This window comes from Jaculus jaculus, chromosome 17, assembly GCF_020740685.1.
Source record: "Jaculus jaculus isolate mJacJac1 chromosome 17, mJacJac1.mat.Y.cur, whole genome shotgun sequence".
Lineage (NCBI taxonomy): Eukaryota > Metazoa > Chordata > Mammalia > Rodentia > Dipodidae > Jaculus > Jaculus jaculus.
Genome location: NC_059118.1, coordinates 2,495,468 through 2,519,912, shown reverse-complemented (window position 1 = coordinate 2,519,912; position 24,445 = coordinate 2,495,468). Strand labels below are relative to the sequence as shown.

At 50.8% G+C, this 24,445-nt stretch overlaps 1 protein-coding gene across 2 annotated transcripts; it reads right to left on the bottom strand.

The window, feature by feature from the left end:
* Positions 1 to 1,327: 1,327 nt before the first annotated feature.
* Positions 1,328 to 22,732, bottom strand: Pomgnt2 (protein O-linked mannose N-acetylglucosaminyltransferase 2 (beta 1,4-)). 2 transcript variants are annotated; one of them, XM_004662126.2, is made up of 2 exons: positions 22,613 to 22,732; positions 1,328 to 3,625 (listed from the first exon to the last, which is right to left on the bottom strand). In XM_004662126.2, exon 2 carries the CDS (start codon positions 3,519 to 3,521, stop codon positions 1,779 to 1,781), a length of 1,743 nt encoding a protein of 580 aa, XP_004662183.1. In that variant the 5' UTR covers positions 3,522 to 3,625; positions 22,613 to 22,732; the 3' UTR covers positions 1,328 to 1,778. The 2 variants fall into 2 exon arrangements, with proteins under 2 accessions (XP_004662183.1, XP_044993020.1); XM_045137085.1 differs by lacking the exon at positions 22,613 to 22,732 and adding an exon at positions 21,699 to 21,718.
* Positions 22,733 to 24,445: the final 1,713 nt, after the last annotated feature.

Genomic DNA, 24,445 nt, shown 5'->3' with positions numbered 1-24,445 from the left:
AGTGACAGAGTGCTCAGCACTGAAATATCACTATCCCTGTTATGCCCACTCTCACTCTATCTGCCTCTTTCTCTCTTTGTCTGCCTCTGTCTCTCTTTCTCTCTCATATAAATAAATAAAGAAAAAAATCTTTAAAAAAAAAAAGAAGTGGAATCATGGAGACGTGGGGCAGCTGAGTGTTCAGCCTTTCTAAGTAGAAACTGGTGAATAGTTTCCCAGGTGACTGTTTTTTCCCTTCCACTCCCAGCAATCTCTGAGACTCTTGGTCTTGATGTGTGGCAGTTTGAGGTGGTGGCAGATGGAGGTTACAGTCATGGAGAAAGATATTCTGGGTATAAGGAATGTTATGAAGGCACACAGCGACTGAAATGTGCCACTTAGACCCCTCACTGCACAGAATGTGATGACAGATGGCCCTGCTGCTGAGTGCTGTCCACCATGGTACTGGCACCAAAACCACGGTTCCGGGAGCAGTTCTCGGCCAGCACCTAGCATGATGGGGATGCTGAACAGATTTTGTGCAGCACACTTGGTCACCTGGGGAATTCTATTAACACTGATCTACAGTCTGAGGCTCTACTTTCATATCCACCACCTCCTTCTTTCCCATCTCCCAGCAATGCAAGGTTGAACCCTACCTTTGCTGGGGAAGAATTTAATCTTGGGTTAAACAAGTGCCCGAGCCAGTCAGTTGCAGCTCACGTGTGGCATTAGGCAAAAATGTGTGTGTGTGGGTGGGGGGAGGGAGGACTTGTGATAAACTACACCTAGACTGCAAGGGCTATGAGAAACCAAATGCCAGAAAGGAACCACCAGGATTCGGTTCCACCACCCTGGTGTAGTAATTCTCATGACATGACCACTGAGGTTCCCTGAGTAAAGATACTGGCTCCCATGGGGCTTCAGAGCCACAATGGTCATGATATAATCCCAACCCTGGGCAGAGGGGAGAGGGACTGACTGAAAAGTTCTCCATGGGAAAACACTTCAGCCATGCCCTGCGGGGTATCCATCCTCACTTTGCTCGGCACCCCATCCTTGCCCTGTAAGGCATTCATAGTCACCATGCATGGCAGTCTGTCCTGGCTCTACTAGAGGAATTCAGAGGACCAAATTTGGAATCACGCAGGTTGAGTCTAGATGTTAGGCAGAGTCTGAGAAAAACCTCTGATGGATGAACTCATCCTGCTCCCCATAACTTCTGTGGGAGACGGTCATGTCATATGACCACTAACCAGCTTTCCCACCACAACTCTTTAGTTGACAATCAAGATGTTGGGTGCTGACTGTCAACGCCACTTCTGCCATGCAATGAGAGGACCTGACCAAATGCTCATAATCATTTAATGACTGTTGCAAACACACCTTCACCTGGCTACAGGTGAACCTGCACAGTGATGACACAGATGAACCATCCAGCCCACTAACCACACGACTGCTCAGTTTCCAGACATCTGGACACCCTCCTGAAGGACCTGGCAGTCACCTCACCCGCGTGCCTCCCTGGGATCTGACTTTCTCTCATCTTCCTCCCCACTAAGGATCTTCCCCAGGGCCAGGACAATGAGGGTAGCAGAAGGGGGAGGGCGCTCATCTCTCCAGGTCGAAGAGGAGTTTTGTGAACACTCCCCTGCTCAGAGGACAATAAGACATGGGTAGTAGCCCCAGCACAGGTCTGCTCAGTAAGAAAATGACCCCGACAGGAAAGCAGGACTAGCAGGCTCAGGGTTGCTGAGCTCCAGAAGCTCTCCTGCCAAGGCCTGTCTGGGGCCTGCTGGCTACGTGCTGCACACCAGCACATCTGTGAAAGGCCCAAGAAGGATCTTGTTGAAGATGCAGCGGACCCACACCAGGTAGGTGGTAAAGGGCTTGATGTTCTCGGTGAAGGTGTGGTTCTGCAGGGTCAGGATGTACGGCACATAGGTGTTCTCCCCTTGCTCCTGCAGCCACACCTCATACTTCACCTCCCGCACCTTCAGATACTTGAGGTTCCACGGGATCTGCCACGACACAGTGAGGCGCGCCTCGGCAGCGCCCTGTACTGATGACTGGCAACGTGCCTCCCGTACCTTGCCTGGGTACAGGCTAATTGTCCACTTCTGCCTTCGCGGCCCTGGCCGGCCCTTCACTACACGCCGTATGGATTGCATGAGGGATGGGATGTCCACCCTGGTGTCCTGGTAGATTCGGAAGAGCCACTCAGGGTTTCGGCAACAGAGATGCCGAGGCACCTCACGACTTTGCAGAATACGGGCCTGCTCGGCCCGGTCCAGGTGGGTGATGCCCCCTTGGTCCCAGGGTCGCTCGGGGTGAGTGACGGTGTTCTCTGGCAGCATGTTTCTCCAGGCTACATACTGGAGGTCCATGCCGGGCAGCGTGGCCAGCGTCTTATAGGGAGTGTAGTGGTCGGGATTGACGGCATAGGGGAAGAGCTCAACCACAGTGGCCCCTCGGGGCAGGAAGAGGGCGGTGACGAGCTGGGCCCCATGCATACTGACCAACATGGAGGCATTGCTAACCAGCCGCACGACGTCGGCGAAGCTGTGGTCCTCCAGGGACACGGTCACAGTCTTCATCTGGAACTCCTGGGCAAGCTCAAGCAGTAGCTCTGCCTCGTTCAGGATGAGCCTGTTCTGGGTGCGGCTGAAGAGCAGGATGTACTCCTCGCCTAGCGGGGATCCCGAGTGGCTCACATTCAGCTTTTCCATCATGAACTGGGTAAACTGCCTGATCTCGATGCCAGAGACAAGGATGTTGGCCTTTGGGCCCTGGGGCTGGACGAAGCCATACTGGTACCAGGTGGTGATCTTGGAGAGGCCCACGAAAGCATGGGAGAAGCAGAGCAGGCGGCCGAGCGTCTTCAGCTGGGCGCGCAGCAGCGGCGGCTTGGGGCTGAGCAGCTTGTAGAGGTCGAAGTGCGCGCCCTCGCCCCAGCCCTCCATGAAGAAGAGCCGCGCCCCGCGCGCCAGGCCCGGGAACTGGCGCAGCGTGTAGAAGAGCGGCAGCAGGTCGTCGTGGAAGACGTGCATGAGGTTGTCGGGGTTGAAGCGGTTGGCGATGAGGGCCACGTCGGGCACGAACACCGGCTTGGGCATGAAGCGCAGGGCGGCGGCCGGCAGCTCCACGAAGTTGAAGTACTGAGTGTTGTGGTCCTCGACGGTGGACAGGTCCAGCAGGGCCGGCTGGAAGCGCCGGGAGCCCAGGTTGGGCAGCATGACGGAGGAGTTGCCGTGGAAGAAGATGAACTCTTCGGCCTCATTGGAGTAGCAGAGCCACTTGAAGCGGCAGATGCGGTCGGTGTGCGTGCGGCCCGTGCACACCATGTGCGTGCCGCCCTCCATGAGCACCTGCAGGGCCTTCGGGTAGTCGATCCTCAGCCCGGCGGCCGCGTCCGAGGCCTGCTGCCCGAGGGCCAGCGCCTCCTCCAGGGAGGCCGCGTGCTCACGCAGCTGCACATACTTCCACAGCACGGCCGCCAACACGGGCACCAGGAGGGCGTTGAGCACGGCAGAGAGGTGCATCCTATCGCCACCAGGGAACCTTAGCGAGATGACGGCCGTGGGTTAGAGCCACGGGCCACACAGGCTTCACCCATCCCTATGGGCACACAAGGACCAGAGAAAGCCTGCAGCGGGCGAGAAAGGCACAGATGTCAGCACCGTGCCGCCACACCCATGTCCTACCGTGCCAGGCGCTGCGTGCTCTCCCTGGCATCTGCTTTACCGAGCTCCCTGGTGACCCTGGGGGCAGCCATATTTGAGAAAAATCAAACCCAAAAGCCAGGTAATGTGAGTTGTGTTCAATAGGGGTTATACTTCTAGTCACATCAGTTACCACTTGGCTGTTTAAGTTGGGAGGATGAAGATGGTTTTTCAGCTGTCACAGAAACCAGCCAGGAAGCCAGAGAGTAAGGTATTCTCCTCTGGGTAACAGGTGTTTACTTGTGCTTTTTTCAACAGCAGTAACTGACAGAAGACACTTTTTTGTTGTTTATTCTATTTATTTATTTGAGAGCGACAGAGAGAGAAAGAGGCAGATAGAGAATGGGCATGCCAGGGCCTCCAACCACTGCAAACGAACTCCAGATGCATGTGCCACTTTGTGCATCTGGCTTATATGGGTGCTGAGGAATTAAGCCTTGAGTCCTGTCCTTAGGCTTCACAGGCAAGCACTTAACCACTAAGCCATCTCTCCAGCCCCAGAAGTCACTCCTTTATAGGGAACATCTGGGCATGTCCAAAGGGGCAAACCCACATTCATGTGCTATGGAGGAAAGGCAGGGCTCTGTGCTACAGTCCGAACTCTGCAGAACTTCAAGGTGGTCAATGTCGATCTCCAAACAGAAACTCTTAAATCTGTTGCATATTTGGGACTCGTGCCTACCCAGAGCCTGGACTTCTTTTGGACAGTTTTGCACATGTAATTAAAGATCTGGAAAACACTTCATAGTGGCTTAGGAAGGGTCCTAAATCCACTGTGAGTATCCTAATAAGAGACAGGAACGACACAGAGAGGGCAGGTGAGGGTGCAGAGGGAGGAAGGTGGGATGTAGCTACGAGCCACAGGACACGGGAATCATGATGCTGAAAGCAGTACGGAAGGATCTACCCCAAGAGGAAGGGTCCCTTCCCCCGGAACTTTGTTGCAGCAGTCCAGAGGAACAGCTTCCCTAGGAATTCACTTAAAAGGGGGTCTTTGCTTCTCAGGAATTTTCAGAGTTGTTCACATGTGGGGCAGCAGAAGAGCAAGCTGCTCAGGTCATAGCACAGCCAGAGCAAAAATTCGTCAACCTATCACAAATATCACGCAGTGTCCCACACCAGCTTGACTCTGGGCTCCTGGTGCACACCTGTCTGCAGGTAGAAGAGGTGGATGTTGTCATGGAGGGTGGGAGGCTGTGGTTGGAGATAAAAGGCCAGGTGGGCTCGACTCATCACCAGCTCTTTCACTTTCTGGGTGGCCTTTCTCTCAAAACTCAAGACTACTCCTCAATAAATATACGTAAGAGTTCAGCACTCACGTCACAAGGCAGTGGAGGTGGCTGGAAATGATGTACTGGATGAAACTTGTGAATGTCAATACCCAACCATTTTCTGATGTACAAAACCAGCCATTTTATTTTAGTTAGGTCCCCCTAATACACTGGAGAGAGCAAGAAGAGTTGAGGCCCTTGATGGTTAATTTAAGGACACAGAAAAGGTGGCATTCTGGACTGCCAATACTAGTCAGTGTGGAGGAGGGAACTGTCTGTCATGTTTCATCACAGTCATCTGAATCAAAGGAGATATATATATTGAGGTAGGGTCTCACTCTAGCTCAGGCTGACCTGGAATTCGCTATGTAGTCTCGGGGTGGCCTTGAACTCATGGTGATCCTCTTACCTCTGCCTCATGAGTGCTAGGATTAAAGGCGTGTGCCACCACACTCGGTTGAAGCAAAGGATTTGGACTGGGACCTGTCAGCGACCATTGCCAGATGTAACCTGGGGCATTCTGGATGGGCCAGCTGACCATCCTCCTCTTCCTGGACCTCCAGGTCACATGCACTGGTCAGCACTCCAGATGCTGTCATTCCCATCATGTGTGCCCAACTTCTCTTCCTAAGGAATCTCCACTGTGTGTGCTCCCTTCCCGGCTCCTGGAGCTCAGAGGAGCAGAGACACATGGTACCCTGGGTGGGCCAGCAGACAGCTCGCTGCTGTAGCCAGTCACTGATCCAGTGCCTCAGCAGGATGAACAGGACTGTGGGGAAGGAGTATGTGTGGCCACCCAGTGGAGAGAGGGAGGAAAGAGTGTCTCATGGATGTTGGCTGCCATCTACTGACCACATACAAACTGGCTGGTGGGCACAGACAGAATGCTAAGGATGAAAGGTAAGAGAACCATGAGTGACTTGATGACATCTCTAAGCCCTACCTAGATGGGCCTTCTTTCCTTACCTCTAAAGCCAGGCTAGGCTAGGAATTTGGCTTCTCATAGACAAGAAAGTTCTGACAAGTACAAGTGACTTTGCAAGGGTATGCATGACATGAGACTCAGCTTTCTAAGATGTGGGCTCTGACCCAATGGAATGATGTGTAAATACTGTGCAAAGTGTCCCTGTGACCCTAATCTGGGCAAATGAAATCCTCCTCCCAAGCATCCAGGTAAATCAAACATTCTCACTGTGGTCTGAGGACCTGCAGCTTGCCACTGGGTGCCACCTGCTGGCAGGGAGTGAGCACTACATAACTTGAGCCTCTGCACAGGCAGGAGGCAACTCAGGTATGCCCTGAAAGCAGTGGGTGCCTGACCCTGCCGGGGAGGAAGCGCCAGCGGGTTGGTTGTTTCCAGAGCCCTTCAGAGAAGCAGAGAGATGATCTGAGTGGACCAGAAAGGAGTGGGGGCTGTCCAGGAGGACCAGCAGTCCAGTCTGGGTAGAGGTACTGGCTCACACAATGGAGAGGAACACAGAAGAGTCAGCTAAGGCCAGAAGGTCAAGGTCTGGACGCTGGTGCAAGCAATTTAAACCCAGAACTGGGAGATGCTGCTGGTCTTTGAGCAGGGTGGTCTAGAGCCCAGAGGGAGACAGACCTAGAAAAGCTACAAGCTCCCTACTTAGTCTGAAGCCCGGAAGCAGCAGGCCTGGTGGTCTGCTCTGTACTGGGGGTGCAGGAATGCTGGCCTCACAGACATGAAAGCCCCAAAGCCTGTAGAAAATAGTTTTTGTTTGTTTGTTTTTGAAGCAGAATCTCACTCCAGCCCAGGCTGACCTGGAACTCATTCTGTAACCCAGCCTGATCTTGAACTCACAACAATCCTTCTACCTCAGCCTTCTGTGTGCTGAGAATAAAGGGGTTTGTCACCATTACCTGCTAGAATTCTTTTTTTAAAAATTTTTTTAAAAATTTATTTATTTGAGAGCGACAGACACAGAGAGAAAGACAGATAGAGGGAGAGAGAGAGAACGGGCGCGCCAGGGCTTCCAGCCTCTGCAAACGAACTCCAGACGCGTGCACCCCCTTGTGCATCTGGCTAACGTGGGACCTGGGGAACTGAGCCTCGAACTGGGGTCCTTAGGCTTCACAGGCAAGCGCTTAACCACTAAGCCATCTCTCCAGCCCACCTGCTAGAATTCTTAAATGAAACTCCCATTCACCTCCTAGGTGGGTCTTGGCTCTAAGACAAGGTGACATTCCAGCTACCTTGAGGGACCTACAGTAAGATCTGTGAACTTCATATTTTTACACAGGTCTTCAAAGTTCTTTGGGAACAAGGGCTGAGAAATTCTCTTCTGTCACAGAGTGGGAATTCAGGGCACCATGACTACCCTCATACAAGGTTTTGACTGCACCTGCAGGCAGCCTGTCTTTCAAGAGACAAGCAAGCTCACCAGCCTGGAAAATCCTTCAGGTAACCTGCCTGTGGCAGTCTGATTCAGGTGTGCTCCAAAACTTAGGTGTTCTGAATGCTAGGTACCCAGCTGATGGCAATTTGGGAATGAAAACCTCCTGGAGGCAGTGTGTTGTTGGGGGCAGGCTTGTAGGTGTTATAGTCAGCTTCCTCTTGGCAGTGTTTGGCACACTCTCCTATTGCTGTTGTCCATCTGATGCTAGCCAGGAGGTGATGTCCACCCTCTGCTCACACCATTGTTTCTACTGCTATCATGGAAATTCCCCAGATAAGCCAAAATAAAACCCACCCCACAAGCTGCGCTTGGTCAGGTGTTTTCTGTCAGAAAAGGAAACCTTACTGCAGCACTGCCTTTCTCCAAGGGAGTGGGCTCATGAGCCTGGAAACCCTGCATGGCAAAAATCTGCTTAACACTTAAACTGTTTTTTTTTTTTAATGAGCGAGATTGAATGAGCCAGAAAGAGAGAATTGGCATGCCAGGCCTCCAGCTGCTGCAATCCACTCCAGACACACATGCCACCTTCTGCGCATGTGTAATCTTGCACATGTGTTACCTTGTGCATCTGTCTTCTGTGGGACTTGGGGAGTTGAACACAGGTCCTTAGGCTTTGCAGCCAAGTGCCTTAACCATTAAGTCATCCCTCCAGCCCCTGATTAACATTTTTTAACTGTGTATCCACTGATAGCCAAGAAAAGGCATCAAACCTGGGTCTGTGAAGTCCAGGGTCCCCTCCCACCAGAATCCCACAGTCATAAGAGACAGTCCCCTGCAACGCATACCCGTGGTACCAGGAGTGACATCAATCTTTGCTTCTGGAAGTCCGGATTTTATATCTCTCTGTTTCATGTTTCTGGTACAAAGTCTTATCACTGCATCTACCTATTCAGACAGGCCTGGGTGTTCTTCACTCAGCCCGCCAGAGCAGGACTACCAGGCCACAAGGCTGGACCACACTAACTGCCGCATCAGACCTTTATGATCACTGTCTCACGGTCCTGCCACAGGAACCAGGTGTCTGTATCACGACCTGGCAGGGAGCGCCAGGGCTGCTGGGAGGGGAAGACCTGTGCAGTGAGGCAGGGACCTCAAGGGGAAGCCAGAACACTCCTTCATCCTTAAAGTTGGGAAAGGAAAACACAGAAAAAGGCAAGGGTACAAAAAGGGTTTAAGAGGGAAACACCGAGGCAGGGAGGACAAAGTCTCACCAGTGGGTGGGGGCCACTCCAGGGTTCTCATCTCAGATGTGGGCCAGGGAACTGAAGTTCACGTGTGACAGAGCGACAGGGGAGATGCCGCCTCTGGCGCACACTCTCATATGGACAGTTGCAGTTCTGTCCACCGAGTGCCTGGTAACAGTATCACACCATAGTAAGCAGGCCCACACCAGATCTTGCTTTATACATATCTTAAGAACTGGACCTCCTCAGAGTCCTGGCTGATTCCAGGACCAGCAGGGAAAGTACAAGATGAGTCCAGAACATCACACAATGCCAGAATGTGAGAAAAGGCTCCAAAAACCAGGGACATGACCAATGCCAGACAGACCAAAGTGAAGCAGTCTGATACCTAAGCAAACATGAACAATGGCACTGAACAGTACCACGAATGACTCACAGCCCACAAAATACAATATCCATGGTCAATACTGGCATAAATAAATGACTGAATAAACAAGCAGGAAAGATCTAAAGGAATTCCAATTAACAAGAAGCACTGATGAAAATAGACTCACCACTTGGCAAAATAGCACAGCAACAACTGCCCCAGACTAGATCTGCTGACGGATCTTAAGATTAGTGGACGAAGGTAGAGAAATGGGACTTTTATCTCAGAAGACCTCCCAGCAATGCACACACACTACTTACACTGCTAAAAATAGAAATGACAGCAGAGAAACCAAACCACGCAATCACGGTCAATATCACCAAATAGGTGGCTCTCATAACTTTCCAGTGTCCAAAATTGTTTCAAAGTTAAGGAAAACTATAAAAATAGATCGTTTAATTATATCCATGTATGAAAATGTCAAAAATACACAAAAATTAAAAAATAGGTACTGTAATGAATAAGAACCCCTGGAGCTTAACAATTAAAGCTACACATAGAAAATCCCCAGCACTGAAAAAGGAAGCAGTCAGAATCCTGTGGGAGACTAACGCGGAAGAGGTCGGAGGGTGTTCTTGTTTTTGTTTTTTGTAAAACTAAAAGTAACGAGCAGTCACTGACTAGGTACATTTCAGGAAGATCCTGGGGAGTGGATAAGACTAATACTTGGGGAAAACGTAAGAGCAACAAAGCCCCCTCTCTGGGAGACACGAGGACATTCTGCCCTGACCACAGATAAGAAAGCTTTCAACAGAAGCTAGAAAGACCTCAGGGAACATCCAGAAGAAAGCAGAGAGGAAAGACCCACCTCCAGCCTGAGTGGGGACCCAGCCGCCAGGTACTCACAGCTCTCCCGGGCTTCACTGTGGTCTAGGCTCAGGTACGCAGGTGGGCATGTGGGGCAGTGGTCAGAGGCACAGTGTGGTGGTTACAGTGTGGGTTCTGGAGGCTGGATTGTCTGGGTTTCAACCAACTTGACCATTTATAAGCTGCCTTCACAAAGATGTAACTACCCCGCTGGAGGCTTGTTCTGCTCTGGCGTGCAGCAATGGTACACGGGGCCAGCTGTGCCAATGGGCCCCTTTCCCCACCCTGTTCAGGTGAGGCAGAATCCAGCACGAGCCTTGTCCTTGCGTTTCTTCCTTGTCTCAGCATCTCTTTCTGGAGAATCTTCTAACAGGTCTGATCGCCCACCTTCACTTGGAGATGAATGGAAAACCTTTGTTATAGTCCCACCGGGAGTGACGAAGCCATGGTGTGGGCAAAGGAGGCCAGTGTAAAATCCTTACAGGTTTTCCCACGCTCCTTTGCAACTGACTTTTTGCACTGTCCCGTGTAAGCCAGCAGGATGGGAGGATCTGGCAAAACCAGATACCACATGGAAGGGAGGAGAACTTCAACAGAGGTACAAGAGCCTTCACCACCTGTCACAACGGCCTGGACCGAGGCACGTGGCTCTCCAGGAAGACACTTGAAGTCAGCAGAGAGCAGCTGGGCTAACCTGCTTACAGAAATACTCCCACTGGGGTGCTGTTTTGGCACATGTGTGTATGTTCCTGTTGTGGAGGTGCCTGTACAGGTATGCATGCATATGGAGGCCAGAGGGTGATGTTGGGTGTCTATTTACTGAGGCAGGGTTTCTCATTTGAGACAACAGCTCCTCCAGCTAGCTTCTCTAGGGATCCCTTAGCCTCCCATGCACTAGGCTTACAGATGGGCCACCACGCCCTCCTCAGTGTTTACATGGGTGTTGAGGATCCCAGCTCTGGTCCGCATGCTTGCATAGCAGGAGCTTTATCCACTGAGCCATGTGACCAGTGCCTGCAGACCTTTCTTGCTGCTCCTGGAGATGGCTGGTCTGGGTGACAGTGGGGTACTTACGATGGAAGCTGACGGAGGCCTTGGAAACTGAAGAGGACCCAGGGAGAGCCGGGCCGGACTGATGTTGTCTGTTTGGTCCTGAACTCTCAGGTTGAAGGTCTTCACCTGTCCCCCAACTGCAGATATAGTTACTATGGTGTCTGGGCCCAGCACCCCAGGGGAGCTAAAGCTACAGACCAGGAGGCCCCTGGTCCCTACACAGCTCATCCACCTTCAAACGCTTCCTTGGGAACTCGGGAACTCCAAGGCAGAGCTGGGCTTTCTGTCTCCCTTCCCTCTATGTGGAGCCATGATCAAGTGTGAGTCTGAAAGCCTGGTCAGCTCTCCAGGATCTGCAGGTGAGCATGCTGGGAAACACAGGACACATCCGTCCCCCAACACATCCCTAGGTCTCTGTCACGATGGGAAACAGACAGAATAGAGGATCTGTCACAAGGAGAATGTATAACCTGACAGCTGTTTCCTGCTTGGGCAAGGCCATCCTGATGAAGAATGTTCCAGAGTAGCCCCTGCTCCAATGCCTCACTGCAGCCCCCTAGACACCTGAGCATGAAACAGACCCCTGCTTGTGCAAAACGGGCACCACACCTACATGTTGACTTCACAGAATTTAAAAAGCAACTCAAATCATGGTTCAGAGGAGGAAAAGGAGGCCCAAGTCCCTGACGCCTTTTCTGATGAAGTCTTGAGATGCAGGCAGTTTTAAATGCAAGCCTTGGGGGCTGGGGGTGTAGCCTAGTCGGTAGAGGGCCTGCACAGCATGTATGGCGCATGCGCTCAATCCCTAGCACCACTTAAATCTAGTGTGGTGGCGCAGGCTATAATCCCAGCACTCAGGAGGTGCACGGCAAGTTAGAGGCCAGCCTGGGATACATGAAATCCTGTCTATACATGCACATGTGCACACACACATAAGCTGGGACAAAATTCAAAAGGGGAAGCTCAAACTTTGACTCTATTCCCTCAGAGCTTTCAACAGACTCAAACTCTGATTCTTTTTCTCAACCATATGGTACCTGCTTTGTTTGTGGGACAGGGACACAGCTATAAAGCCATGTTTCGTTTCATGAAAATAAACTGGTTGCATGGAAAAGAACCCCTATGTTGGACTTCAAAGGTGCCGCTGTTGTGGCCTGTTCCCTGTTTTCAGTCACTTCTCTCCCCAGCGGGGCTCCAGGAAGGGAGGAGTGGAGAAGTATTACAGCCATGCTGCATGTTATCCATCCCAGGCAGAGTCTGGTCAGTGCAGTGGGACTTCCTTCCAGGAGAGGTGAGCAAGGGACACCCAGGTGATACACAGCACAGACCCCCTCTACGAACATAAGACACCAAAAGGGCACTTGTTCTGCATGCCTGCCTTCCACCTCTGGCAAAGAGCCAGACTCTGGATAGGTTCCCAAAGAAGTCTGGGGTGTGGAACAATGGCATGATGTGTCTTCAAGTTGTTTACAGCAAAGGGCCTCAGCTTACCTCCTCGCTGAACTCACAGCAGACACTGACTTGATGCAGACTGGCCCAACACTGATGGTGTTGAAACATCAACATGGCAAGTTACCAACAAGCAGCGTGGATGCCAGCTAGCACTGCTGTAGTGTCCCTGCCCTGAAGGGCAACACAAGGTGGGTTGTGGCAAGTCATCCGAACCTCCCATGGCTCTACCCACAGACCAGTGTGGATGAGGGTGAGCTACGGCAATATACATATGCATGCATGATTTACATATGCAAAACATGTCTAAAATATGTACATATGATATATTGGTGTGCATGTAATTTATTTTCATACATTTAAGTCCAAAGACTTATGACAGTATGAACAAAACAGGAACTAAGGTTCTGCATTAGCCAAATTAAAATAAGAGCCAGAGACACAAAATAAGCAATGCCATCCCTGTCCTCAAGGTTCTCAATGCGGCAGAGGTGAGGCCTCTAGGACATCTGATGGGCAGCTGTCAGAACGAATGAGTGTGAGACTAAAGCAGAAAGCACTGGGGTGCTGGAGGTGATGCTGGCTGCCACTGCCTGTCACCCTCCTCCTCTCCCAAGGTCAGTGAAGTAAGTCAGTGCTCAGGATGCAGTGCTCCCATGGACTCCCCATCAGGGGACGCCTCTGCGCCTTACCGGGCCATGTGGCTGCCTGAGTTTTGCTTAACAATACCGGCCTCCCAGGGGCTGGCCATTAAGCCCTGCAGAGGGGGAGCCCTCAGATGGATTACGAGCAGCAGCGTCAGAAGTAGGAAAAGGTTGGCAGAGCTCCGAGACTTAAGTGTGTTCCACCAGGGCTAAGTGCAGGTGTCAGGATGTGGAAGCCTCGTCCTGATGGGGAGTCGGTCCTCCCCAGAACACAGAGCTCACAGGCACCTGTCTGCATGCTCAGGTGTGAGCAGGCTAATGGCTCCTTGTTCTCCTCAAGTCTTCTTTTTCTTAGTGCAGCGGGGACAGTAACCTCCTAGGGCCTGTGAGGACTGAATGAGGCGATGCAGGAAGAGCATCTAAGTGAAAAGGGCCCCAGCCTGGGACCGCACTCCACTGAGGCCTGCCTGCTTTGTTTGTTTCCACCTTCCTTTTCCTGCATGTGTGTGAGTGTGCACACAATATGTGTGTGTGGTGTATGCACAGGCATGTGCACATGCACACACTCCTGCACAAGTGTGTGAGGCAGCCAGAGGAGAAAGTCAGGTGCCTCCTCCATCACTCTTTCGTGGGTTTTCTTGAGACGAGAATCTCTTACTGATTCTGAAGTCTGCTGTTTTCATGAGCCTCAGCCATTCTCCAGTGTCTGATCCCTATAGGACTGGAGTTACAGATGTGTGCGGCCCATGCTTGTGTGGGTGTTAGGGAATTGAACTCTGGTGGTGTCAGGCTCCCTCAGGCCCTCATGCTTGCACAGGACACACTCTTCCCTACTGAGCCATCCCTCTAGCCCCCATGAGGGTTTCTAAAATCACCAATGGAAGGAAAACAAGGGGCCAAGTGAGGGTGCTCCCTAAGCGTTTGGACCCAGTCACTTGGGGCTGCACATCCAGAGACTCCCCGGCTGACTCAGTCTCCCCAGTGACATAGTTCTCTTCTCGGTTACTGTGGCTCCCTACTTTTAGGAAAGGCTCCTTTCTGCCTGGGAAGCCAGGTTTGAACACAACATAAATGCACTGAGCCACCACACTGTAAATTTATCTTTGAACCTTCACACCAACACGGACAGACTTACGGTTTCCATTATGCCTATTTTACAGCGCCAGACACAGCAACTCAGAGAAGTGAAATAAACATGTCCAAATCCCATGGTGTGAATGGATAGTCAGTATTTGAAATAAGATCCTAACCAGTATCTTAAACTAAAAGGCCTGGCAGCGCTTGGCCCCTGTTACCCCAGTGCTCCAGGGTGACATGGCCCAAGGATCTCTCAAATCCCTGAGTTGCCCATTCCCTCCTCCTCAGCCCCACACACTATGCTTAGGACCTAAGTGGCATGAGGATCAAGGCTTAGTGGCTTAGCCAGGACAAGGTATGACAGAGGAGGACTTTTTTTTTGTTTTTCCTAAAAGAAAGGGAAATAGGAAATGGAGGCAGGCAGCAAGAAGCCTGTGGCCCACCCGGAGCCATTCATTCCCTCAGCTCACAGAGCAGACGAATGTCACTGGATTCCCATGGACTCAGTGACTACTGATTCTGAGACCCATCTGTTCCAAGATGCTCTGGAGGAAGGTTTCAAAAATGCCTACATGCCTGCACGCAGCAGCCAGCTGGGATGGGACTGTGGCTACAGGTGCCTACACCCCAGGGCATCCAGTGCGGGCAGGCCATGAGGTCTAATGAGGATTGGAACCCCAGGAGTCCCTGGATTTTAGAGTGGGGGTACAAGCTCATGCCTAATGGGCCAGAGCCAATGGGAAGAGGAAAGCCCATAGTGTGCCACATGCTTAGGACCTAGAGGTTAAGGGCCCAGCGAAAGGTCAGTGTGCGAAGGACCTGGCAGGAAAGCAGCCTGCCGGAAGCTACTTATTGCAGTCAGCTTGGGCTGCTGTAACCAACCACCACAGAGTGAGTAGCTTAATGCGGGCTGGCAGTCCCCAACCATGAGGCTGTCACTGTGGCTTTCTGGGGAGGCTTCTTTCTCTTCCTTGCTTGAGGCAGCCACCTTCTTGCTCTATTCTCACACCACCTCTTCTCTGGGTGTGCCTGAGGAGATACTGAGTTCACAGCCTTTTCCTTTTTTCATCCACCGAAGACATGGACTGCAGGCTAGCCTCAAACTTGCTACGTAGCCGACGGGATGACCTTGCACTTCTCTTCCTCACTGCCTCTACCTTCCAAGTGCTGGGTTGTAGACATGTGCCAGCACACCCAGCTTATACAGTGCTGCGGACCAATTTAGGGCTTCTTGCGTGGCAGACAGGCATGATACCCACTGAGGACTCCAATCACTGGGAGCCCAGCTTTGTGATCTCATTCACTACCTCTTTGAAAGTCCTGTCTCAAAGACAATAAAAGCAGGTCAGGGCTTCAAAATTTAAATTTAGGGAGCACACAGTTCAGTCTCTAACAATACTCTTCCGATTTTCCAGTTAAAATGTGAAAAGTCCTAATCTGTAACTGCAACTGCAAAAACTGAGGCCAAGCACTGGGGTGGCTGGCCTCACTGCCACCTGGAAAATCAGGTGCACACTGGCAAGCTCTGGCCCAAAGTAAACCTCTCCTGCCAGCCTCCTTCACCTGGGTGCCCAAGTGGACTGTCAGGAACAGCTGTCCTTGGTTCATGCTCCAAAGAGCAGAGTTACTAGGGGAGGGGACTGGTCTCTCAGCACCTGCCAGGTCCAGACTTGTAGTAGAGCTGGCATGATTCACTGTAAGGGAACTGGCAAGGTTTTAATCATTATATTACAGCAACAAAGGCTAGTCAAACTTACAACTGGACATGGTGACATTCTTATTTTGTCACCAAGAAGTGGTTTTAGCCTCAATACAGTATGTTTATGAATGCTTACATATGGAAGCTTGGACCCTGCATGAATGTCCTACACAATGTGAGTTAGCAAAATGCAAAGACATTTCACCACATCGGGCAAAGCGGAATGGTCTTTCCTTCTTCCCACTTTGCATTTGCCAGCAGTACAGAGACCTGGTACGTGGTATATCATGCTCCCATGTGTGCCAACATTACATACAAATCTAATCCTATTGACAAATTTGCATATTTAGAGCAGTTCAGATTTCCTGGCAGTGGTACTGATCCTTTAGCCAGATGCTAGCAGCCTGAGTGGTCCTTGTAACACCCAGCAAGCTGGACTCTGAAGGTGCCCAGAGCAGTGGAGTTCCATTCTTACTAACACCTTGACAAGGAAAACACCTCCTTGCTTTAGAGCATTACAAACTCAGCTGGAGACACAGTAATGCTTGTGTCAACAGTTGAGGCAGGGCTGGAGAGACTGCTCAGCAGTTAAGGCAGTTGCCTGCAAAGCCTAAGGACCCATGTTCGATCTCTCTCTAGATCCCACATAAGCCAGACATACAAAGGTGAGGCAAGTGCAAGGTCACAGATGCCCACTAGGTGGCGCATGTGTCTGAAATTTGATTGAAGTGGCTGAGGGCCTGGCGCACCAATTCTCTCCCTCTCTGACCAAAAAATAAAAATAAAAAAGCTGAGGCAGGACCCCACCTCCTTGTAATCAAATGGATCTGCGACTCATTCTAGGGGAAAAACCTCTAAGGAGGCTCAAGTCCCTTTACTGTGGTGCAAAGGGTGATGTCATCTTTCTTGAGGACAAAGCATTGCCAGTGAGCTGGAGGTGGGCCCAGCTTCCCCTGCTGGCCAGCAACCCTCTCCACAGAGTCCTGCTGCCGCCATCTTCTGCCAGGCACTCGTGGATGCTTGGCTTGTCTACAGTCCTCAGTGGAGTCGCAGGGGAGCTCCACCACGTGCTGTCACGCTCACATGCAGGACGCAGATGGAGATGGGAGCGTGCTGGCCTGTCACGAGGACCACAGAGGGGACAAAACCATGACATTGCAAGTTTTTATGGTGAAACTTTAAATTAAAAATCAAAATATGTGGGCTAGGGAGATGGCTTAGTGGTTAAGGCATTTGCCTGCAAAGCCAAAAGGACCCAGGTTCAATTCCCCAGCACCCATGTAAGCCAGATGCACAAGGTGGCACGTGCTTCTGGAGTTTGTTTGCAGTGGCTGGAGGCCCTGGTACACCCATCCTCTCTCTCTGCCTCTTTCTCTCTTAGAGCACAAAGCCCTCTCTCCTACATTTGTACCTAGATTCACCTAATACTAAATCAGCATGCATATCATAGAACTTCCAGATGACAGTGTGCTTAGCTTTAACAGAACTACTCTGAGGTTTTCCAAGTTACGACATCACATATTTCTGCAAGGCCCAGCAAGACATGCCTGTCATCTGTGAGGTGATGGCTGGTTCAGCCAAAGAGCACCCTTCATATTAATAAAATCTTAAGTAATCCTGACCCCAGCCTCTGCTAACGCCATGTGCATGCCCAGGTTCCAGGCAAACTGAGAAACCTTCCACTCTCCACACTCTTCAGTCTTCCAGAAAAGCTGCCTGGCTTTCTCCTTCCCATGCAAATGGCATTGTGTGTGTAGAAGTGGCAAGAAATACAAGTGGGTCTCTTTGGCAAAGCTACATATATGATGAAGGGGTTAACCAAACAGCTGCCAGCAGACACAGTGGAGATGGCCATATCATACGGGCCCTGGATTTCTTTTCCAAGTCCTTACCTTGGCTACAATGCCACCCTCTTGGAAGATCTGGGACCAGTATTGTGGCACCTCCTGAAGGCACCTTAGGATGTACCACAATTCTTGGCTGCCACTGATCTCCACTGCCAGAGACCCTGGGTTTGATTCACCACTGGTGTGCCTGACATAACCAGATAAAAGGACTTGCAGTCCAATAACGACCACCATAGACAAGGGCTCTGAAGTCCTTCCTGAGGCATGGCTCAAGCCCAAGGGCCCACTACATAGCAAGGGCCCCTCTGCTGTTTTGCAAAATGTAGGAAAAAAGACACACTCTTTGTGTAAGGCTGACCAGTCACCACAGGTGGCATGAAAGGTCTGATCCCCTTATAGACACTGGGCATGAGGCTGGCACCACAGAACACATGGGAAGCCAGAGGAGAGATTTTGTGACTATCCAGGGTAGCTTAGGAAAGAGGATGTTGGCCTCCAGGGAAGGGAGTTGAGGCCAATCCTGCCGCCATTGTACTTTACCTACCACACCAGACACCAGACACCGGCCCAGGTCCCTTTCTTCTTTCCTGTAAGCCTCATAAAGCAGGTTCAAGGAGTTCTCTGGTTTTTAGTTTTTGCAGTGCTAGGTTTCGAACCCAGGACCCTCCTGCATGCTAGGCAAGTGCCTTACCACTGAGGTGTATGCCAGCTCTCTATTATTTTTAAAAATATTTTCTTTTATTTATTAACTTGAGAGAGAGAGATAGAGAGAGAGCGAGCGTGTGAGCAAGAGCGCAAAATAGACAAGTGGGGGGGGGAGAAAGAGGGAGAGAGGGAATATGGGAACACCAGGGCCTCCAGCCATTGTAGATAAATTCTAGACATTTATGGCCGCTTGTGCATCTGGCTTACATAGGTCCCAGGGCATGCAGCATGAGTCCTTTGGCTCTGCAGGCAAGTGCCTTAACCGCTAAACCATCTCTCCAGCCCTATATTATTTTTATCATGAGAAAAATCAGACCTTAAAGTAAATTTCCTTGCCTAAGGTCTTCTCTCTAATGCAAGGGCATCAGCACTTGAGACACTGGGTTGTGAACCACCCTCTGACCACAGAGGTCCTGTTCTTAAGTCCCATGCTCAAATGATGTCCGATGTGGGGGGACCATCAGTGGTGGAGATGCAGGGTAAACCTCACAGCAGTGAGTGTTTATGACTCAAGGGCAAAGCAGGTGTGGTCAGCTCTGGAAACACAGACCCACAGGCCTGAGATGGTAACTTAGCAACCCCTGGCTTCTTGCTGTAATTACTGCTGCTCAGCCAGGCGGAGAGAGTACCAGGCTGTGGCTGATGGCTGAGGAAGCCCTGGCCATTCTGTCACCTAAAGGAGGCTCTGGTAGCACAATGAGGTGAGAATTATTCCAGATGTTCTAAACCACTGCTTGTCCTTGGAAATGGCTTGTTTCAAGTCTTTGATTTATAAATGAGTCTCCAGAGGCAGTGTGAGGTATTTTGGGAAGCTGGAACTGAACTGGTGGCATGCTGGCTCAACCCAGGGCATCCTCTCCTCTCTCACTCACAAAACCCACCTTGGCCTGTGAAGGTTACGACGCTCATTCTTTCCCCAGCAGATAAGCAAAGGCCTTCTCCCAACCAAGCCCTCGGGTGCAGCCTCACCCACCTACGTGGTCCAGAGACAGGAACTAAGGATGCCACCCAGCTCCTGTAATCCACCTGGTCCTAACACCTCACCCCTGATCTCACCCAGGAAATGACCTCTACCAGTATGTCACCCATGCAACAGTAGGCACAGATGTCATGCAGCCCGGCTCTGACCCAAACACTGAATGAGGACCCTGTTCTAACAACCCTGGGAACATCTCAGGTCCTACCTGGGTTCTAGACTGGTAAGATTACAGGCTCCAGAGCAGGAGAATGAAATTCCAACAGCTTTGGAGTTGGAGATGCCAGATGAGCTCCTGTCCTGCCACCTAGCAGCTACATGATGCTACACCAATTCTTAACCACTCCAACCTCCCCCCGCACCTTCCTGTTCTGAAAGATGGGACACCATTATACTTCCTTCACAGCAAGGTTCCAGTTTTGTGAATTCAAAGACACAACACATGCAGAACACTGCACCTGACAACTGTCACATTGCCATTATGAATCACAATGGCACAATGATGACGATCTGGCTCTTGCACACATGGTCTCTCACTCCCTACAACAAACCTAACGTAGGTATTATCAATCACATTTCAGGCCACCAGGACCCACCCAGACTGCAGCCTCACCCACCCACGTGGTCCAGGGACAGGAGCTAACGGAGGTGTGCTCAGGATTGTCACCAGCACTGTTCATTATCACACACTGTGAAGGGATAGGGCTGAGAGGTGAACCTGAGCCTGACTGTAAAGCCCATGACATCTCTGGATTCTACCTTTCTCATTCAGTATTCCATCCAAAGTGAAAAACCCTGGGAATTTCATCAGCGGTCCCCGGGGAGGAGGGGGTCCCTCCAGGCAACAAAGCTGAGACTAAGTGACAAAGCCCATGAGGAATGGGGCACTGAGTAATTTAATCTTCTGGCTAGCTCAATACTCTTTAGAAGCTGCTGTTTATTATTGCTATTTTCTACAACAAGGCTTAAAGCAAGAATTTACCGACCCAAGGTCTGGTTAAAAACACATTAGTTGGGCCTGGTAGCACAGGCTTCTTATCCCAGCTACTCAGGAGGCTAAGGCAGGAGGATCACAAGTTCAAGACCTGCCTGGGATTCAGAAAAACTTCAAGGTCAGCATGAGCAACTCAGTGTTACAATCTCAAAACGGCAAGTAAAAAGAAGGTTGGAGTTGCAGCATAGTGGTAGAGCTTACCTACATGCTCAAGGCCCTTGGCCATCTGCACTGCAGAAAACAAAAACAACCAAATGACTGGAGAGATGGCTTAGTGGTTAAGGTGCTTGCCTGCAAAGCCTAAGGACCCTGGTTCAATTCCCCAGAACCCACACAAGCCAGATGCACATGAATGCATCTGGAGTTTGTCTGCAGTGGCTCGAGGCCCTGCTGTACCCAGTCTCTTCCTCTCTCTCTCTCATAAACAATAAATGAAAGATGGCTTAGCAGTTAAGGCACTTGTCTGCAAAGCCTAAGGACCCACGTTTGCCTCCTTTGACACAAATAAGCCAGATGCGCAAGGTAGCATATGTGCACAAGGTGGCACATGTGTATGGAATTTGACTGAACTGGCTAAAGGCCCTAGCACACCAATTCTCTCTCATGCATGCATGTTCTCTCTCATAAAAAAAGAAATAAAATACTGAAAAAGACTAGGGCTGGAGAAACAGCTCAGTCAGCTGGAGAGATAGCTCCAGACAGGTGCTTAACTCACAAGCATGGGGACCTGAGTTTGATTCCCAGAAGTGATGTAAAAATGCTGGGGGAGGGCTGGAGAGATGGCTTAGCGGTTAAGCGCTTGCCTGTGAAGCCTAAGGACTCCGGTTCGAGGCTCGGTTCCCCAGGTCCCACGTTAGCCAGATGCACAAGGGGGCGCACGCGTCTGGAGTTCGTTTGCAGAGGCTGGAAGCCCTGGCGCGCCCATTCTCTCTCTCTCCCTCTATCTGTCTTTCTCTCTGTGTCTGTTGCTCTCAAATAAATAAATAAATAATTTAAAAAATGCTGGGGGAGCCGAGTGTGGTAGGACTCAGAGGCAAAGAAGAATCGCTGTAAGTTTGAGGCCACCCTGAGACTACATAGTGAATACCAGGTCAACCTGGGCCAGAGTGAGACCCTACTTTGAAAAAATACCAAAAAAGTAAAAAAAAAAAAAAAAAAAAAAAATGCTGAGGGAAAGAACACACACACACACACTTATAATATCAGCACAGTGGAGGCGGTGATGGGAGGATTCCTAGAGCTTGCTGGATAGCCAGGCTAGTAACTCCAGGCCAGTGAGAGACACGGCCTCCAAACAAAAGGTTGATGGCATTCCTGAGGATAACATCTGAGGTTGTCCTCCGGCCTCTATACACGTGTGCACCCATGCACACATACACATTAGAAACAAACAGACACTGAAACTGCTCTGATACCCCAACACAACAGTGTGTTCACACAGCCTCAGTACCTTCCTCGGTCAGCTCTACTGAACATCTCTACTCTTGCCTTCGCCCTGCCGCCAGGGACTCAAGGCTCATGAAGTGTACGGTGAGTTATGCCAAAGGACGACCCGTGTTCTCTGAGAGGCAGATTCCTCGTCGGTAATGTGGAAGGGTGGAAGATCTCCAAGAGCCACGGGATCCTGGGAGAGCAGCTAGTTCCCGGAAAGACGACTTGAGTCCCGACTGCCAGCCCTTTCTACAGTCAGCACTCTGTTCAGACAGCCGCTGAAGGCACACTATCCCATGGAACCCACACAGCAATCCTGAGATGGTACGAGCACCCCACTTTGCAGACAGCGAGCAGAGTGTGAGCAAGTTGCTTAAGGACTCACATGTGCCATGATTTGAAATGTCCAACGCCCCCAAGTCCACACTTGGTGAGTGAACCCTGCTGTCTGCCCCTGAAAATCCTCATTCTCCACGCACAGCCCGATTCTCCCAGCAGTAGGCTCTGAAGACTGGATGACATAAGGTCAGCTGACACTGGCGACTCACCACCTGCTGCAGCGCTCTGACGGGCTCCATACTTTGGCCCAGGACTCCCACCAGTGACCAGATCATACAAGAGTCCACCGGGGTCCCGAGGACACGAGAGGCCGAGGGGTCAGAGGCAGGCCGCCCAGACTCGGGGTCGAGGCAGCTCGCGCGGCCCAGGGCCATCTTGCCCATCTTGTTGCCGCGCCAAGCGCGCACCATCCTTCCCAAAGCACAAGGGCGCGCGTCCCCACGGCCAGGCTCGGCCACCGGCGCGGGGATCTCCGGGAAGGTCCACCTCCGCCCCGCCCGCCCTCGGGCCCCAGGCGTCCCCTCGCCTCCTCGGCATCCCCGGGTCCCGCACCTAGTCGTCCCTCCTCTCCAAACCCCCCGCACCGGCGCGGACCTTGCAGCCCTGCTTCACATCCAGCGGCGCCTCCGCCTGTCCCTCGCCTTCCCCAGCCGCCACCGGCGCCCGTTCGGAGCCGCAGGCCCAGCCGCCAGCGTAGACCCACGGCAGCGTCCGTCCGCCAGCAGCCCGCGCCGCCAGGGTCTTCCAGGTGCCCGCCGTGCGCCTACCCTGCAGGCGAGCGCAGCGTGGGAGCCTGAGCACATGCGCAGACCGTAGGCTCCGCCTACTGGCTCTCGGTCAAGGCCGCCCATTTCGGGCTCGCGGAATTCTGGGAGTTGTAGTTTATAAGCAAGGCCAGGATAGTCCTTTCAGCCTGAGCAATCTTGGGAGTCCCAAATTTGAACCTCCAAAAAACTTTATTTGAGAGTTCTGATAATAAAAATGAAGTAGAAGTTACACCGCAAACAGGATGTCATTTTTGAAGGTAAAATAATTCCTATCTCAATATGCTTTTTTTTTCAAATTTTTATTAACAACTTCCATGGTTATAAAAATATCCCATGATAATACCCTCCCTTCCCCCACTTGACCCTTTGAAAACTCCATTCTCCATCATATCCCCTCCCCATCTCAATCAGCCTCTCTTTTATTTTGATGTCATGATCTTTTCCTCCTCTTATGATGGTCTTGTGTAGGTAGTGTCAGGCACTGTGAGGTCATGGATATCCAGGCCATTTTGTGTCTGGAAGGAGCACACTTTTAAGATATAAGAAATGAGCCAAGCCCCAGCACCTGGGAGACAGAGGTAGGAAGGTCACTGAGAGTTCGAGGCCACCCTGAGATTACATAGTGAATTCCAGGCTAGCCTGAGCTAGAGTGAGACCCTATCTCAAAGAACCAAAAACAAACAAAGATAGAAGAAATAAGGACAGGCAAGATGACTCAGCAGTTAAAGACACTTGCTTACAAAGCTTGACTACCAAGGTTCGATTCTCCAATACTCACATAAAGCCAGATGCACAACGTGGCACATATGTCTGGAGTTCACAGGAGGCCCTGGCGTTCCCATACTCTCTGTTACTTCTCCACTCCCATTCATTCTCTCTCTCTCTCTCTCTCTCTCAATTTAATAAATAAATAAATGGTTTCTTTAAGAGTTAAGAAATAGGATGCTACAGGGAACTTAAATACAAACATGCCATTACCCCATCCTATCCTATCTATCCTATCCTATCCTGTCCCTCCCCCAGCTTAAGGGCAACTACTCTCGACTCTTTGGGCATATTTCTGCTCCTAGGAATATACATATATGCTCACACATGTCAAAGTGTTAACAGGTTTGATGCCTCTCTCCATGTTTTTTAGATGCCCACCCTCTCGCTGTGTCCCCACACAGTGGCTTTTGCATGTCTATTGCAACTCCTGCATGTCCTAATTGTCCTCTAATGGCACCAGTCATAGTGGATTAAGGCTTGACTCTTAAATGAACCAAAACACTTCATTTTAACTTAACTACCATTCAAAGGCCCCATCTCCAACTTTGGTCATACTCTGAGGGCCTGAAAGTTGGAGCTTTCACATAGGAATTTGGTTGGAGGTGTAACATGACTTAGTCCATAACAATGGGTACAGCAGCCAGTTGCCCCAGCCAGAGCCACCAGTATTAACTGTCAGACATTTGGATGACTAAGCCCTCAAATGATGCCAGTCCCAAGCCTTTGAATTGTAACTGATGCCCTAGACATCATAAAGTAAAGACAAGCTATTCCCTTTGTGCCTTTTTAATATTCTGACCCACAAAACATTTCAATAAATTATTTTCACAAGTTTTATGATGTAACAATGTAGTATTAAAAGTTAACATTAGGTTGGAGAGATGGTTCAGTG

What these genes read in the sequence shown, in the direction of transcription:
- Pomgnt2 (XM_004662126.2), bottom strand. Translation starts at nt 3,521, where the DNA reads ATGCACCTCTCTGCCGTGCTCAACGCCCTCCTGGTGCCCGTGTTGGCG.